This window comes from Eublepharis macularius, chromosome 16 (genome assembly GCF_028583425.1).
Source record: "Eublepharis macularius isolate TG4126 chromosome 16, MPM_Emac_v1.0, whole genome shotgun sequence".
Classification (NCBI taxonomy): Eukaryota; Metazoa; Chordata; class Lepidosauria; order Squamata; family Eublepharidae; genus Eublepharis; species Eublepharis macularius.
The window spans coordinates 6,546,850-6,566,119 of NC_072805.1; the positions used below are offsets into that span (position 1 = coordinate 6,546,850).

Here is a 19,270-nt window from a genome sequence, read left to right on the forward strand (position 1 = left end):
AGCACAGGCCAGGGCTATCAGAGGAAGACGCAACACCTGCACCTCGTTAGGACAGCATAAAAGGGAGAAGCCAAAGGGAGCTCAGTGTGGAAGCAACTCTGCTCACCCCTCCATGTGCCCCACACCTGGGAACCTTTGCCTTGTGCTCTGCCTGACTCTGGACTGAACTCTCAGCTTACGACCTCGGCTTGCCTCCTGACCTTGCTCCTGCCTACTTCTGATCGGACTGTGTTAGTGGTGCTTAGACTCGGACTGTCAGACTCTGCCTTTGGATCACCCCACTGGAGTAGAAGCCTCCGTGAACTGCTGTGCCTCCTGAGTGTCATCCTCTCACCTGCTTGGCTGGCGCCTTGCCCCTGAACACAACAGATGCTGGGAATTGAACCTGGGACCTTTGGCTTGCTAAGCGGATGCTCTGCCACTGAGCCATAACACCTCCCCATTGCACCACTGGAGATCCAGGTATTCTCCAGAGCTGCTCTGGGGAGGAGCGGACCCTGGACCCTGGAGACAGCATCAGGCCCCCTACTATGGTCACTCTGGGGCTGGGATGCCTTCATATTTTGAACCTGCCACTATCAGATAAGCCCTAACGGGGTGACACCAAAACAAAGAGGCCCACCTCTTCAGAATGCTCTTTCAGGAAATCACGAGGGCAAGAGCTTCTGCTGGCAGAAGTTCAGACAAGGCAGGCTTGTGTTTCACACTGGTCCGTCAACAAATGAGCTGTGAGTTGCCATGCTAGCTGCCATGCCTGGTGCTGCTGGATGGCAGATTGACAGATGGGAAGTCACCAGTCAGGGAGTTGACTTGACTTCACTTCAGTGAGACCTGGCTAGACAAGATGGTAAGAAACGCTCTCCTGAGGATATGCTAACAGGGGAGTTTTGCACTGGGCAGGTTCAACAGGCAAGGACAGGGCGAGTCCTTCTGCGCAAGGTTGTTGAGCTGTTGCAGGGTATGCCTTGCTTTGAGGCTCTTGGAGGTGGTTTGCTTTTGGCTCTCGCTAGGAGCACACGGTCCTTGTTGGCGGGGCTTCTCCTGCTTGAGGCAGATGTCTCTGGACAGTCCTTGAGTATCTATTCTATCGGAATCCAGGGGATTTGGGCTAAAGAACCAGGGTGGGAAAGATAGTAGGCATAATAAGTGTACAAAAATCCACCAGCTTCTACACACCCTCAGAAGCTTGCTAGTAAATATCAACACGCAAGTCTTTTTAAATAAGCAAGTACAAGTAGATTGTAATTTTTATCATTATTGACTGATTTTAAGCTAGTTTGTTAGCTGAATGAAGTCAGTTTGAATTTACTTTCAGTGGTAGTAAAGTGAGATAGGTGAGACTGCACATCTTTATGGGACAAGAGCAGCTGGGCCTCCTACTCACAGGCATGGTAATAGTTCCTTTGAAATCTGACCATAAACTATGAGGTGGATCTTGCAGAACAGATACACAGGATCAAACCCAATGAGTTTCATGATGGCACAGCCTTTAACAGTTGAGAAATTGCAGTTATTTATCACCAGATAATAATCAACAGTGCAGCTGGTCATCTCACAGTCTCTGGATCAGTACTGTCTAGAGGCTGAATATTTTGGCCTCCTGTTGCTGTGGGCAAATGTTCTCGCCTCAAGGATGACAAGAAGGAATCTAGCTTGCCCCCACAAAAAACCTAAAACTTACCCAACATATTTGAAGATTCTATCAGATTGGTATCCAGGTCAGTCCAGTACAATCTTCTTTTAGCATAATCGATTGTCAACCCATTTGCCCGTCCCACATTCGGCACCAACGTGGTACGGTCACTGCCATCCATGGCAGCTCGGTCAATTTTGGGCTTCCCACCCCATTCGGTCCAGTACATAAACCTGAAGGTATGAGTCAAAAACATTTCATACTTAAGACGTGCAGAAGCGACAAAGAAGGATTATTAGAGAAGCATATCTACACTACAGGCATAAACCTTCTTTCAGCACAGAAGTTGTGAGGCTCTTCCTTCAACAGCCATCCTCAGGCCTCAGGTCGGTAGGGAAGGGAGCCTCACCACCTTGTTCTTTCCCCTCCCTGGGAACAACAGCACACTCCAGCAGCCTCTTCCTTTGCTTTCCTTATCAGCCCTCACAGAAACCTGCCTTTAAGGGATTCCCCTTTCCCACCTTCCTGGATTTCCTCCAGCCTCCCTGAGAGTTCCTCTCAGCCTATCCAGTGGGAGGCCTGGGCAGCCTCTGCAGTTCCCTGGGCCCCCCTACCTTGTCTCAGTCCCGGGGGGAGCATTTGCTGCTGCTGAAGCTTCCTAGTAGCTCCCTTGGCAGCTTGGGGTCTGTGCTTGCCCTGCCCTGGCTACCAAGGCACTTCTGTGGGCCTGGCTGAGGCTGAGCTGCCTGTGCTGCTGCAGGAGGCCAGTGGGGCAGCTGCACGGCCGGGAGTTGTTGCCCGGGATGGGGCATGGGCTTCGGCAGCTGCCACTGTGAAGGGGAAGGAGGCCTCGGGCTTTGTGGGGGCACCTGCAGCAGAAGTGCAGACAGAGGGGCCGGTGCAGGGCCTGGGGAAGGTGCCTCCCGTTGCAGTGCTGGTGGGGGTGGTGAAAAAGAGAATGGCGTTGCTGGACGGAAGGGAAAGAACCGCAGAATCCATAAGACATGAACTTGGCCCACTGAGCAAACAAGCAGAAGGAGAATGCACAGACGAGCAAATTCTCTAATTCTCCCTACTTGTCACCGTGCAGTGACCCAGACAGTGGGGTCTCACAGACAGCTGGACTACCCCCTCTCCCAAGCCCATCAATGGAAAGTAACTTTGTGGTTGAATAAAGTGCTGAAATACTATCTGACCAGAAGTTACTTCAGCAAAAGCAGAACCTTCAAGTGTTTGGTAGAGGTGTGGAAAGAAAATCAACCAACTGCCCTGCACATCTGCTAAGCAGAAGACCTATTGTCTAGGAGGCGTCTGCTCTTTAAAACGAGAAGGCAGGAGCTTCTTTCAAAAGGAAGTTGTCAGGGAGCCGTATGTATCTATGCAATGCCAACAGTAAACTTGGTGTCGCAAGTGGCAACATGGGGTGAGGTACACCTGAAGTGCAGGATCCCTTGACTGTCAGACCCAAGGGCCCTTCTGATAGCCCCCGAGTGAGGAGGTGGGCTTGTTGTCATAGCCCTCTGTCTGTGGATGCTCTCTTCCTCCAAAGGTTCCTGATATGTGTGTTTGAGTGTACAGTCAGTCAAGAGGCTAGCTCAGAAGCCTGAATGAACACACTCAGGAGCAGTGCAGGGCTTGTCAGCCACAGAATAAAATGCGCTTCCAAGACCTAGCCAGCACCCCCCATTAGCTGAGAGTGTAACCTAGAAGACTGACTGAAATACGTATTTATTAAAATATGCCTAGGAATCTTTCATAATGTGCAAGAGTTGTGAGACAGATGAGCAGGGATTCTTCTGCTGGCAAGGCAGTATGGAATGGGTTCACTGAAGGTAGTGTGCTTGTGAATCACTAATTATACCAAAAAGTCCACAGAATGGATAGCCCACAGGTATTCCTTAGAAGCTACTAGTGACTTAATTGAATGGTTAACACAGACAAAAGCAATTAAACAGTTTACCCTTCAGCTGGATCCAATGCCAGAGCCCGAGGACTGTCCAGGTCCTTCCATACCAGAACCTGACGATGCTGCCCATCTAGCTTGGACACTTCAATACGATTCGTTCCTGTATCAGCCCAATACAGGTTCTTCCCTAGCCAATCCACAGCCATGCCTTCTGGGTAATCCAAGCCAAACTCAACTACGTGTTCCAGGGCACTGCCATTCATGAATGCCCTACTGATGGTCTGCAAGGTGACATTGGGAGAGAGCAAAAATGAAAATTAGGAGCAAATTAGTTTGCTCTGTTCACTTATCCAGTGCAGTGTGGCCCTGGGTAAAGACCCTTGCCCTGGGGGATGTTGTCACTAATGTGCATTGGCACAGAAGACAAATCAGGGCTGCAGAAGATGTCCCTGCTGCTTGAGGAACAGAATTCTGGATGCATCCAATATCCCTGGGCACTAAAATAGGGACTCATGAGCAGAAAAGCCTGGGATTGTATTGACCTTAACTTGGTATAAGAGCCCCGTGGTGCAGAGTGGTAAGCAGCAGTATTGCAGCCCAAGCTCTGCTCACGACCTGAGTTTGATCCTGGTGGAAGCCAGGTTCAGGTAGCTAGCTCAAGGTTGACTCAGCCTTCCATCTTTCTGAGGTCGGTAAAATGAGTACCCAGTTTCCTGGGGGTAAAGTGTAGATGACTGGGGAAGGTAATGGCAAACCACCCTGTAATAAAAAGTCTGCCAAGAAAACGTCATGACGCGATGTCCCCCCATGGGTCAGTAATGACTTGGTGCTTGCAAAGGGGGACTACCTTTACCTTAACTTACCTTTATTATTATTTTATAAATGTACACAAATAATTACATATAATATATACACAATGAAATTGCACCACTTGATTTTATAGTGATACATTATATCGTCCTTATCAAATCTGTTCCTCGAACCACTATCTTTCCTTTTATTCCTTCCCAATACTGAAGAAAATCTATTCATAACCTCCACTTACACATCTAGTATGACCTTCTCGGAATCTTAGAACTGGTTAACTTTAATTGAGTTAACATATTTCAACATTTCATTTCCCCTCTCTTTTATAGTAGGCATCTCCTTGTTTTCCAGTATTTGGCAACGAGTATCCTTACTCTCATTGCTAAACTGAATTATCAGCGCAATTTCTTATTTAGGACTCAGTTTTTTAAATAAAGCCTAAAATAATAACTTCTTGTTCTAGACCGATGTCAACCTTTTTTCTTTCCTTAATTATCTGACCTTAGCTTGATACAACAACCTTCAATCCACCAAGCAAAGCATTTGGGCTTTGTCCAACTTCCCCCTTAAGCTAAAAGCCAGCGCGTGTCAATTGAATCCTGTACCTTTAAAGAGATGTCTGTCCAATATATGCGATTGTCTGTGACATCAAAATCTAAGGCGGAAGCTTCTTTAACTCCAGTGAGAGGGATAGCAACATTGTTGTTGTTCGTTTCCAGTGAGATTCGCCTGATATCCGCTCTACGGGAAAACAATAAGAAAGCTTCCGGGACTATGCATGTCTTCATGTCACTAATGAGCTCCAGCCCAATGGGGCAGGCACAGCGTAAACCCTGCGGCCTGTACAGGCATAGGTGGCTGCATCCCCCATTAGATTCTGCACAAGGATTTGTACCTAAAGACAGAAACAAAATGGTTTAGTGGTGGTTTCTAACACAAATTAATCTAACACGCCAAGGATCCTAACAATAAGGATTATTAGCAGTTAGTGCAACCCCTCCTCTCTATAAAGGTAATATACTAAAAACATGTAAATATACACTATGCTGCTTGGTTGAACTACTGAAATGTTACCGGGTTTTATTTCAGGCCATATGACTAGCTAGATGTCCTCCACACAGGGATTGCTCTCTTTTGCGATGAGTATGAAGGAGAAGGTGGAAGGGCAAAAAAGGAGTTTTGAGGATAAATACAACAAGCCATGCATGTGATCTTTCTTATCTTTTCATGCAAGAGATAGTTCAAAAGAATTACAAGCAGATGTGACCGCAAATGAAACTACAGGCCCAAGCATCATATCCGTGAACATTATATTGCTAAGAAAAGAAGGGCTGCATAAGGTACAGGAATATTGATGTGCAATACTGATTCCAAAATAGTTTGAGTTTCAAGAAATGAGATTTATTTTGTGAAATCACCTCTGATAAACTCTTTGTTACATCAAAAAATGTTTTAAGTTTTTCAAGACTGTACTCCAGAATTTGATAAGACTACTAAGGATTTGACTAAGTCACAAAACACTGAATAGCCAGTAAGTGTAAGGTGGTGCATCAGACTGGTATCAGATTTGCATTCTGTTGAAGAGATACAGTACTTTGGTAGCGGGTAAAAAAAAATCCCATTAAAATGAACAGAAGTGGTTAAATACAAAAGGAAGTCAGGACAATTTAGAACAAATACAGCAATCATCAGCTATGAAACTTTTCCAGAAGCTGCATCATATTTTTAAGGACAATTGTGGGAAGACTATTTACTACAGCTGACCTCCCTGAAGTAAAGAAAGCCTTCCTCTCAGTGAATGGCTTAGGGCAACATCATATGAAGAGAAAACAAAGCTTTTCTGAAAATGACGTTCTTTGGAATTTTTCTTACAGTGAAATCCTAGATCAAGATGGGTAGCTGTGTTAGTCTGTCTGTAGCAGTTGAAAAGAGCAAGAGTCCAGTAGTACCTATAATAAGAGTAACAAAATGTGTGGTAGGGCATGAGTTTTCATGAGCCACAGCTCACTTCTTCAGATACAGCTAGAATGATCATTGCACTCTCCAAGATATAAAGACAGATGGACTCACATTCTAGCTGTATCTGAAGAAGTGAGCTGTGGCTCATGAAAGCTCATGCCCTACCACAAATTTTGTTAGTCTTATAGAGCTACTGGACTCCTGCTCTTTTCTAGTGAAATCCTAAGCAGGGTTACTCCAGTCTAAGCCCACTGAAATCAATGGGCTTGGACTGGAGTAACTCTGCTTAGGATTTCACTGTAAATCAGGTTTGCCACAAATCTCCACAACACGCTGCTGTCTTTCCCCCTTCTATACAATGAAGCCACGTAACCCCCTTAAATCTTTTTCACTGTAAAGAAAAGTTATTGGTGGTTGTGGAAAAATATCCAGCATTGTTTTGAAATGGAAAGCATTCCTTTCGGACTGGCACTCATTCCTACATTTTATGCAACCCTTTTTTACTTCTCAGTATAAGGCTTGCAAATACAAGGCCTGCGTAGGCACAGTCCCAATTTTAGTCCATCAATTTAGTGACTGATATCTTCTAGCAGGTTGTGATATCTGAAATATAAATAGGATAATTCAGTAAATACCAAGCAGCGTATCAATTAACTTTACAATTTTTAATTTAAGTTGATTTTTTTTCAATTGGGCCCATTTGTCCTTTAGAAGCGAAGGTATTAAAATTGCATGTAATCATCTATTCATATCCAATTACCACTGAAATGAAAAACTCGAGTTAAGTATTGCAACTTAGACATTTTACTAACCTTCATTTACTTAACTGTTAGCCAAACACATTTGGATAGAAATACAAAATCCAAATAAATTCTAATAACAGCTATTTCCATAAAAGAAAGCACATACAACTCTGGATTTCAAGTAAAGTTCACAAACAGAGAAAAACTATTCAAAGCAAAGACTAAACTTCTCATTGGCTAACAAAACTTTGTAAGTGCCATGTATGGTGGCGGTATTGAATAAGCCAAATAAGCATAATTTCCTCTAATGGCCAAAAGGCAAGATATTAATTTAAACAGGTTAATTCCAGCCAATTCAGGCTTAATTGGATGATGTCATATGAAATGCGAATTCAGAACATGATCCTCCCAAAAGCTTCTGGGCCATGTAAGATACAGATTTTTAAGGTACTCACCAATGATTTGATGGACATTTGTAGCCTTCAGCCCCATGAGGTCTGGCAGCTGGTCTATGATTATCTCCCGTTCAGCTGTCCGCTTGTGAACTCGCTCAATGCTTCGCCTCTGCCAGTCTGTCCAGTAAATGTAGTCCCCCAGTAGTGTGAAACCAAAGATATGAGGCAACTTGTCCTCCACAAGAACTCTCCTGCTGGTACCATCTGTGTTCATGACCTTAATGAATACAAAAGCGATAGATTTGAGGAATGGAATATAATTTCTGCATCCTGAACTGCAATTAGGCCACTGCCCAATAATCATGCAACGGTGTGCTTAAATAAATAAAAACGAACGAATAGTTCCTGTGAGTCCCAAGGGAAGGCGCTTCATCACATCTCTACATGATGATCTGTTTTTGCTTTTCTCATGACTGCCTTTAGGGGGGGGGATCATTCTTTCATGGCTTTGTAGTTAGTGTGACTACATTAATAAATTACTTCTGATGCAGAGAGAGAGATGCAACAGAAATACCTGCCTTCAAAGGAGGGTGCATGTTGCTTCTCTGCATCACTCACTACTAAGATTGCCAAAAGCCTGGAGAAAAAGGGTCCCGTTCCTTTAGCAGAGGCTTAATGAGATGTTATTTATCAGTTGATGTCACTTACCTCCATACTGAGAAAAGCTTCATCTGCTCATTTCCGCACATTAACCCTCTATTAAAGGGGCAGGACATTTTCCCTCCAGATTCTTCTACTCATGGCACTGAGCTTCCCTCCATCCACTTGGGAGGCACATTCGCTAAGCAGTTAGGTTGTACTTTTACATATCCTAAAAATAAACTTTTTAGGTGTGAGAATGAATCAAGTTTTAATTTGGCATGGATGGAGATTTATGCCTCAGCTATAAAGCTGGACAAACACTGATTTACACTGCAATCTTAAGTAGAATTACTCCAGTCTAAGCTCTTTGAAATCAATGGGCATAGATTGGAGTAACTCTGCATAGGATTGCATGTTAGTCAGTCAGCTAATGCTACTTTACTAGCCAAAGACCAAAACAAAATTTGCATTGAATTGTATTTTATTCTAATATATACACAATTCAATTTATATCCTCTTGGTATTTTTGTTTCAGCTGCTCATACCAGATATGAGGCTTAGTTCTCCTTGAGGTTTTAAAAAAATACCTGGGAGGTAACCCTTCAGACTTCGCATGAGGCTCAAGTGATGGAATACTCCTTTGTGTACAAAAACCAGGTTGGGGAAGGGGGTCTCACTTTTTTTCTCCCTGCTAGTTTTTGAAGCAAGTAGAATGTTTTATACGGAGGAACAATCCATCCCGTGTGCTCCCACCTTCAGCCTGAAGCACTACAGAGCACAGACAGATTTATCACCACAATGTGAACAAGGCCTCTGTTGCCTGATGGGACCTAATGAGAACATAATTTTAGTTTATAATTTACTACTGCACAATTTGTTTCCAAAATTTCACAGCCACTGATCTCTCTCATTTCTCCGTACAATGTACTGTGTGATACATACTCAGCGAAGCCTATTCTGCAAACACTCATCAAGAACCTTGATGGGTGGACTGGAGTTGCCGCTGGCTTGGGTCTCATTAGATCCACAGTATCTGAAACACAGCAATTGGCTAGGCCCAAGTTTCTTAGTCAATCTTGTGACATTTGGATCTATATGCACTGGACTTTGTGTTCACACATCTATTCAAATATTACATCCATACATGGATGTTGTTCAGCAGAGGAGCAAGGAAGGAAAATCTCACTCTCCATTACATATACAGCAAGTAGCGGTGGCGGGGGGGATTTCCATCCAGCCTTCTCCATCACCTTCTCTTGCACCATACCAAAGACTGCCTCTACCTGTTAAGCACCTTTCCCAACTAGCACCTGAGAAATGTAGACTGCATTCAGCTGTCTCACACAGCAGAAACTTCAGAGTAATAATTCCAAAGTAGGGTATCAAGATGCACCAGAGTCCAATGGCAACCCTGCAGCTAAATCATCAGGTTACGCCAGGGCTGCTGATTATTTTTATTTATTTACACCCCACATTTCTCCCCAATCAGGACCCAAAACAGCTTCCACGGTTCTCCGTTTTATCCTCACAACAACCCTGTAAAGTATGTTAGGCTGAGAAAGTATATCCATCTCAGGCTTCCATGGGAGAGTGGGGATTTGATCCTGGATCTCTCAGATCCTAGTTTAACTCTAACCACTACACTACACTGGATGCACAGTTCTTGTCTGACCTAGAAATGGTACCCTTTTATAGTCTCTCTTTCTGTCATTTATAGTCTGCCTTTCTCACCGAGACTCAAGGCGTATTACAGAGTGAGATACCAGATGACCCAATTTCTGGCACCCACAAACTATTTTGAAAGGAAAAAAAGCCAATATCAAATTCACTTTACTTCAAAGCAATGTATTCCTACCACAAATTCAGCAACAGATGACCAGTAGTCTTATTACTTATTGCCTACCTAAGTGAGTTACTGCTTTGATAAACATGGCTAAAAGTAATAATGTGAGCTTTCCAGGAAAATTTTATTCAAATTTAAATAAATAATTTAAATATTTATATAACATTAGCAAAAGGAAGCAAATACATCATGCATACGCATGGAGCGAGAGCAAGCACCAGGGTTTGCCCATGCTTCATATTCCACATTTAGCCTGTCGAACGTGACTGATTTGCAACACAACAGCCTGGAAAAATTTCTGCCCCACTTCATGGACTCAAAAGTGCTATCCTATGTGTGTGTACTCGGAAGTAAGCCCGCTGTGTTCAGTGGGGTTTACCGCTAGTGAAGAGTGTACAGGACTGCAGCCTAAATTCCAGCATGTGAGAAATGCTCGGCCTAAATGCCAAAGCCAGCACCTCCAAGGGATTCTGTTGATTTTAACCAGAGCACGGTCAGGTTTCACATCCCGAGGCCACTCTTAATCCCTCCAAACCACAGCAAGAGTACAGAATACAACAGAAAACAGATGAGGCCTCACCACACTACATACTGAATCTTTATTGCTAGGGTGACTCTCACACACAACACTTCTACTTCAGCCATTATAAAAGGGGAGACGTGGGCAGCTAAGAAGGGGGGCTGCTTTTTCTTCCACAACTGTGTTTGCAGTTCTGTTTTGCAAGGCATGGTGTGTGTGAGACTTTCTGGGCTGCTCTGAAAGGCATGAAATAACCCCCTTGCTGGTTTCCTAGCCCCTTCCATACTCAGCATGAAGTATTTACCTCTCTGCATCCTTGCCTTCTCTGCCTTTATTACCTGTTAGATCCTTCCTCATGACCATCACTTTTATATGTTAACACCAACAAGCATCCTCTTTGGCAAACTAATCATTTAAGCGGCTTTACTTCTGACCTCTAGCTTCCCCCCTTCTGGGACACTGGGGAGGCTGGCCTAGCTTTTCTTCCTTAAAATCCTTCCATGAGGTACTCTTCTTATGGCAAATCTCTGGATCTACCGTTTAGTACTCACATCTGCATATTAATATAAAGATTTAACATACATTGACATATATCCACTCTCGTGGCCCTTACTTCTCCCCTTCTCCCCTTATTCCTTCCCCTAAAATTCACCTCTTCCACAATATGTCTGCCCAAAGTTCAGATTTGTCTTGCCGTGCATATCTTCATTTAGGGCATTTTTTAAATATTGTCACCTCCATTGTCTTTCTTCCTCCTAGCCAACTAGCTATTATTAACATTTAGGTGCCAGATATAGAATATTTTGTATTTATCTGGTGATTAGTTTCAACTTTTCTGAATGGATTGGCTATTGCTTTAGCAATCTCATGTAAAACTACATGTTGAGGTTTTTATTTGCTGATATTCTCTTTTTAATCTTTTAAAACATTACTGCTTTTATTGTCTATTATTTTATTGTTAATGCTGTTGATTTTTATTGTTTTATTGAATGTTAGTGTTGAGACTTTTTACATTTTTTGTTTGTTGCCTTGAGAATGTCCTAGCTGTTGATTATATTGTATTTGTGCTGTGTAATCCACCTTGAATCTCAGTGAGAAGGGTGGACTAACAACAACAATAATAATATAGCTATGAAAAGGAATAAAAAACCATTTTAAATAGACAAATAAAACCCAAAGGGCCACAAAAAACAAAACCAATCACTAATGTTTTTGCATAAATATACAAAATTTGACATTGTTTGGAGAATCATGAAAGAGCTGTAGGGTCACACACCCTCTCCCCATTTCGTGTAGCTTCCCTTTCAGATCCTCTTTAGTTCTTCTAACCTGAATTTGCTATGACATTTGAATTGGTACACTATGAGGAGCACTTGCACTCCATAAAAGCTCCATTTCAAAACATGCTACAATTCCAAAGATCAAAACAACTATGGAATTATCAGCACTAAATAGGAAATGGAACAGGAAACTGTGTGGGAGAGGGGAGGAAGGAGCACTCAGGTTACCAACTCTGGGGTGGGAAATTCCTGGAGAGTTAGGAGTGGAACCTGGGGAGAGCTGGGTTTGGGGAGGGAGGGAGCTCAGTGGTATATAATGCCATAGAGTCCGCCTTCCAAAGCAGCTATTTTTGCCAGAGAAACTGATTGTTGTAGTTGTCATTTTGGGAACTCCATAGGGAGCACTCAACAGTCAGATTTGTTCCCAATTCACTGGACTGAAAGAGTGTCTCAACTGAGTTTGGGGGGTCTGGGTTCTACCTGCCTGCGGGGGAGACGGGACTGTTTCTGTCAAGGGCAGGACAGTTATCTACTGCTCTGCCCCTTCCCCAGCCTTTGAATGAGACTGCGGATGGAGGGTGGCTTTCTTATCTGTTGATTTGTGTTTACTTTTTTTTATGGAACTGGCGATTCTTTTGTCTGTTTTGGACATTGTAAGCCACCTTAACTTGGCCTCAAGCAAATAAAAGCACTCTAACACATAAATGAAATATTTGCTTGGATAAAATGAGTTATGGAATCCAATTACTATTCAATTATTTTCTTCTCCACCCCACAAGCATGCTGATGTCCATATAAGAAATTTTTTTGATGCCCAACAAAGCATCAAAATCCACTGGCCCAGTTTGCTTTCTAGTTCACCACTGTTTTCTCTGGATTCCGCTCATGTACAACAAACAGATTTAGGACAATCAGCTGGGATAAAGATCCTTACAACATTTGGAGAAAGGGCAACTAAATCAGGACTCCAAGAGTACCCACAAAATCCACACTCATTTGCAAATTTCAGTATAGTCTGACCAGCTCTAGAATTACAATACTCAGCAGGTTTGGAGTATCTATTTCGTCTGCATTTTTCTCTTAATACTTGCAGAAGTCCTGGCCCCTTTCTAAACAGAACTACACAACAGTCTGTTCTCAGTTTGGCAGGGAATCAACTGTTCTGGCCTATCGACTTACATCTCCGTTTTGGAAAGGGCTGAAGGGAGAGAGAGAGAAATGGAAACAGTAGGCACACAGTATGATTAAGCTCTGTGTAGAACTCAGTATTTTACAATTCACAACATATGTCTATTAGATTTTTAAAAGACTAAGGAGCAGGATGGTGCACCACTTCTCAACTGTTAGTACATGGGAACAATCATTTCTCTGTATAACTGGGGAGACATTTCAGTCTTTTTATTTATATATATATATATAAACAATTAGTTCTGTGTCTCCTTAAAGACTAACAATCTACTGTAGCCCACTTCTAAATGCATATATAAATTTCTCAGTCAGCCTCCAGAACAATAAAATAGACATCCTCCTTATTTATTTACTGTTTAATTACTTAATGAAACATCTATATGCTCACCTGAACATCTCAGGATCCAAGGTTTGTACCAACAATATAAAAATGATTCCGCACACATTAAAACAAGATGTAAAAACATTAAAAAAATAAGCTTAAAAACCTTACCCCCAAACCAGCAGGGCCTTGTCCCTTTGCCCCGGCCCAGGCTGCCCGCAAAGCTCTCCAGAGCGACTGTTTTGCAGCCTTGCCACAAAGCCAGGAGCACAGGAACCCCCTGAGCTTTTCCAGGGGGGGCTATTCCAGAAGCATAACCCTGACCTGGGCAGCCCGGGTGAGCCTGATCTGGTCAGATCTCAGAAGCTAAGCAGGGTTGGCCTTGGTTAGAAATTGGATGGGAGACCTCCAACGAAGACGAGGGCTGCAGAGGCAGGCGATGGCAAACCACCTGTGTTAGTCTCTTGCCATGAAAACCCCACCAGGAGTTACTATAAGTCAGCTATGACTTGACAGCACTCTCCACCACCGTTCCAGAAGCACGGAGCAGCAACTGAAAAAGAATGAGCCTGCCCTGTTGCCAAATGTGGCTTAGACAAGTTTGCAGTTTCAGGATAGCCTAGTGACTACTTCCTTCCCATTTTCCTGCTATGGGACAGCTTGCCCATTACTTTCTGGGCAATAACGAGGCTGCTAGGGCTGTCCCACCATTGCCAGCTGTAGTCCTGAGGGGCCTATTGCTTACTTATTCCCTTGGGACGGTGTCACTGCTAACATCTATTTTTAATGAGCGTGAGGATCAATGCTATGCTGGGGCACAGAGAAGTGAAGGCACCAACATGGCACTTTAAGTTTTCAAGGCATACCTCAGTCTCTCTTAGCACAGTGCACTATGCTTGCCAAACAGTTATGGACAGGGGTGTGCACTGAAAAAAAAATGTTACAGTTTTTAATCCAGGGTTTCTGAATAAACTCTTTTCCATTATTGGTTTGTTTTGGGTGGGCCATTGCCGGTTTGGATCGAATCCGTTCGGAGTATTTTTTATCATCATGCTTTTTGGCCGTGTTGCGCATGTGAGGCAAGTATGCCTGCACATGCGCAGTCTTCCAGAGTTTTTATCAAGTGCAGTTGATCAAACGCACCGCTTTCAGCCCACCCCTAGTGGCACTTTTTGTCACAGTGACCAATTCTCCAAGTGCTTTGATAGGGGTGGGGGAAGAGAGATCAGGGCCGTGGAGCTGCCTCTGAGTGCCTGCGGTTCTTTGACTGTTCTTAATACTATGTGTTTTTGACCAGAACAGGCCACAGTTTTGCATACTACCACATCCATCCCACTGACTGGGCTCTCGAGCTGTTCTTCTTGACAGTCAGGGCCATAACGTCCTGTTTCACACCATACCAAAATGTGAGAGTGCAGGCGGATGGGAGGCCTCAATGACGGGTGTGAAAGGAAGGAGTGGGCGAGGGATCTTTGGTTTTGTCCACGGGAAGTAGAGGGTGGCCCTCTTTCTTTTCTCTATTTTTTACTAGCAAAAGCAGGACTCTGGACAGATTGCCCAGTTTCCCTTTTCCTCGCTACAACAGTTAACCCAGTGATGAAGGAAGGAGAAAGAGTTGAACCGAGTTGTGTTTAAGCTGAAGCTGCAGCCTGAACAAAATGAAATGTATCCAACCAGACAAGTCCTTCCACGTGGAAAACTGATGTGGAATGACTTGGGTATGCATGTGTGCAGCCCTGCCTCCATTCTCTGTTCTTTAACTCTGGGTTAACAGATTTAAGCCCAGAAAGGACCAGAAGTCCCTCCAGGCAAAATGAAGTCCTTCCTGGTGCTCCTGAACTCATTATCTTAAGAAGACATCTTTAGGCATAGTGCAGCACCTACGCAAAGGACAGCAGCGGGAGGCCACTTAACAACCTGCTCGTCCTGTGGTTCCCCTCTAACAAATTATCTATTTATTATTTTAAATTTTCATACAGATTTGCACATTAAAATGAGCTTTTGTGTCAGCCCGGGACTCGGAGGCTCAAGGAAATCCCTCCCTCCTAAAACCCATTGTGTCCGCCTGTGAGGGAGACGGCCAAGGCAAATGGTGGCAGGAGTGGGCGGTGGAGGCTGCCCAGTATCTGGACACCATAGAAGGAGTGGCAGATTCCTCTGAGGTCGGGAGACTTGCCATTAAGGAACACAAGAGGCCGCTGGCCCAGCCAGCTGCTGCGCAGTAAGAACTGAAATGAAAACACAAACATTTTGGTGGCGGGAACTCGTTGCAGCATTTCCCCGCAGATTTGGTTCACTATTCTGGATAATGCTTTAACTAAATGAAACAGAGAATTCTGGGTGTATTTCTGGCTCATTTGTATCGTTTTGCACACCCCTAGTTCAGATCCACTTTGCCGAGGAACCAAAAACTTCCTTGCATCAAACACAGGCAATGTTAAATCAAGCAAAATGCTGTCTTGTTATCTCTCACGTGTACCCTGCCTCTCTCCCCAGTGGGGATCGGAAGAAGCTTACAGCATCCTCTGAGCTCCCATTTTAAATCTTCACAGCAACCTTGTCAAGTAAGTTAGGCTGAGAATGTAAGACTGATCCAAGGTCACTCAGCAACCTTCCATGGCAGAGCGCGAAAGACAGACCCGGGTCTCCCAGCGTCTAGTCTTACACTTGAACCACTGCCCCACACTGACTTTCCGCAAGAGAAAGGTCCAGGATTTTGCTGTCTCCGGCACTGCTGTCCAATGGGGTCAGTCCTTTTGCATGAGTCGTTTATAAGTGGTACTGAGTCCTCACTTTGGGACCTGACTTGTGGGGTGTCACAGGATTCAGAGCTCCCCCCTCCCCCATGCTTTTTAAAGTCAGGTCATTAACTGAGATCATTCAAAGATTTTAAACTATTTCTTTAACTAAGCCTCCAAGCTCTGGCTGCCCCTATGCTAAATAAGTCTCTGGATGCCAAGACCAAGAGAGTGAAGGAGAGCAAACTGAAATGGAATCTAGATTAAGATGGAGGTGATGCCAGCTGGGGAAGCAGGCGTTCTTGCCCTGGACTTAGGGAAGGGTGGGGTATAATTTTTTTAATTAAATTAAATTGCAAGCTTGCAATTCAGCATGAAGGTATTAAATGGAGCATTCTCAGGATACCAATCTTGCCCTCAAGTTTGACATTTTGATCACTATACAGAACTCGGCAAATTCTTCGCCTTTTTGCATCGTGCATGCCTTCAAGTGTGCACTGGAAGCCCTATGCAGACATCCAGTACTGCACAAATCTACACAAAGAGGCCAGGAGGGTGTCTGCTGTCCCTTTTCCGGTCTCTGAAGCGGTGAGCTGCTATTTGTACAGGGTCCTATGCAAATGGGACCCTGAATGCAGTGAGCTCAAGCGCAAACCTCAAACCACATCCACACATTAATTTGTATGCTAAAGTAAATGTCTGCACAGAAATTTAAGATGTTTTAAATGATTATCTAATAATGGAAACTTTGAATGCAAGAGAAGTATTTTTGAAAATACCTTCATCATATCATTGTCAGGGAGCAAGAATCTGATGAAACTCCTTGTTGAGTTTACTCTAATGAAAATCCAGATTTTCTTCTCTGTGTATTGTCGAAGGCTTTCACGGCCGGAGAACGATGGTTGTTGTGGGTTTTCCGGGCTGTATTGCCGTGGTCTTGGCATTGTAGTTCCTGACGTTTCGCCAGCAGCTGTGGCTGGCATCTTCAGAGGTGTAGCACCAAAAGACAGAGATCTCTCAGTGTCACAGTGTGGAAAAGATGTAGGTCATTTGTATCTACTCAGGAGGGGTGGGGTTGAGCTGAGTTATCCTGTAAGAGTTTCCCAGGGTGTGGAATGCTAATGGCGGGAGGCTTCACTGTATCCTGAGGAGGTTCTTTTGCATATGGATTGGTACTTGATGTGCTAATCTTCTCTGCAGGGCTATTGTCGGGGATAGAAAGTTTTGTTAGCCTGGTGTTTTTCAGAACTGGTAACCATGCTCTGTTCATTCTTAAGGTTTCTTCTTTCCTGTTGAAGTTTTGCTTATGCTTGTGAATTTCAATGGCTTCCCTGTGCAGTCTGACAAAGTAGTTGGAAGTGTTGTCCAGTATTTTGGTGTCCTGGAATAAGATACTGTGCCCTGTTTGCGTTAGGCTATGTTCAGCCACTGCTGATTTTTCAGGTTGTCCAAGTCTGCAGTGTCTTTCATGTTCTTTTATTCTTGTCTGGATGCTACGCTTTGTGGTCCCGATGTAAACTTGTCCACAGCTGCAGGGTATGCGGTATACTCCTGCAGAGGTGAGGGGGTCTCTACTGTCTTTTGCTGATCGTAGCATCTGTTGTATTTTTCGGGTGGGTCTGAACACTGCTTGAAGGTTATGCTTTTTCATAAGCTTTCCCAGGCTAACAAATGCGCTGATCAAGAATTCCTCACTACATCCCGACACGCACAGAAAACTATGCAAGACTGAAGCACAGCCACCTAGACTATATGGACTCCCCAAAATACATAAGGATTCAGTCCCACTCCGACCCATTGTGAGTGCCATTGGTTCACCGACATATGAATTAGCTAGACATCTGGCAGATCTCCTGCAGGACCACATCGGGAAAACCTCGTCTTACATCAAAGATTCAGCAGATTTCATCAACAAAATCAGTTCTCTGAAACTCAATCCACAAGACATACTTGTCAGTTTTGATGTTGTATCCCTGTTTACCAAGGTTCCAGTAAAAGACACTATTGCACTGATTAATCAGATTTTCCCAGAGGATGTAACAGCCTTATTCCATCATTGTCTGACAACCAGTTACTTCCAATGGGACAACGAATTCTATGAACAGATGGATGGGGTGGCCATGGGGAGCCCACTCAGCCCAGTTATAGCAAACTTCTACATGGAACATTTTGAAAAAACAGCTCTAGAATCAGCACCCCACAAACCTATTGTATGGTTCCGGTTTGTGGATGATACATTTATCATTTGGAGCCATGGGGAGGAAGAATTGATGGGGTTTTTGAATCATCTCAACAACATCCACCTGAACATACAATTCACTATGGAGAAAGAAATCGAGGGAAAACTCCCATTCTTGGATACCTTGGTCATCCGCAAAGCAAACTTTCAGTTAGGTCTCAAGGTCTACAGGAAACCAACTCACACTGATCGGTACTTACACAAAAACTCCAATCACCACCCCCGACAGAAAAGAGGCATAATGAAAACATTAGTGGATCGTGCAAGACGGATATGTGAGCCGCACTTTCTCACTGAGGAAATTAATCATCTAAACCACGCACTTCAGGCAAATGGCTACTCCAGAAATGAAATCCGAAGAGCAATCAAACCCAGGATGAATCAAACAACCAAGGAAAAACAGTCACCTACAGGAAAAGTGTTTTTGCCATATATCAAAGGAATTACGGATCAGATGGGAAAGCTTATGGAAAAGCATAACCTTCAAGCAGTATTCAGACCCACCCGAAAAATACAACAGATGCTACGATCAGCAAAAGACAGTAGAGACCCCCTCACCTCTGCAGGAGTATACCGCATACCCTGCAGCTGTGGACAAGTTTACATCAGGACCACAAAGCGTAGCATCCAGACAAGAATAAAAGAACATGAAAGACACTGCAGACTTGGACAACCTGAAAAATCAGCAGTGGCTGAACATAGCCTAACGCAAACAGGGCACAGTATCTTATTCCAGGACACCAAAATACTGGACAACACTTCCAACTACTTTGTCAGACTGCACAGGGAAGCCATTGAAATTTACAAGCATAAGCAAAACTTCAACAGGAAAGAAGAAACCTTAAGAATGAACAGAGCATGGTTACCAGTTCTGAAAAACACCAGGCTAACAAAACTTTCTATCCCCGACAATAGCCCTGCAGAGAAGATTAGCACATCAAGTACCAATCCATATGCAAAAGAACCTCCTCAGGATACAGTGAAGCCTCCCGCCATTAGCATTCCACACCCTGGGAAACTCTTACAGGATGACTCAGCTCAACCCCACCCCTCCT

The 19,270-nt window shown here is 43.9% G+C and overlaps 1 protein-coding gene across 1 annotated transcript in view; it reads right to left on the bottom strand.

Moving 5' to 3' along the window:
* The window catches only part of LRP6 (LDL receptor related protein 6), a 146,539-nt gene that overhangs the window by 43,874 nt on the left and 83,395 nt on the right, over positions 1-19,270 (bottom strand). The window contains exons 8-11 of the mRNA XM_055000293.1: positions 7,504-7,720; positions 4,952-5,241; positions 3,594-3,820; positions 1,682-1,866 (exon numbers count right to left, since the gene is read on the bottom strand). Coding sequence (XP_054856268.1) covers positions 1,682-1,866; positions 3,594-3,820; positions 4,952-5,241; positions 7,504-7,720 — 919 coding nt within the window. The remainder of the gene's footprint in view (positions 1-1,681; positions 1,867-3,593; positions 3,821-4,951; positions 5,242-7,503; positions 7,721-19,270) is intronic.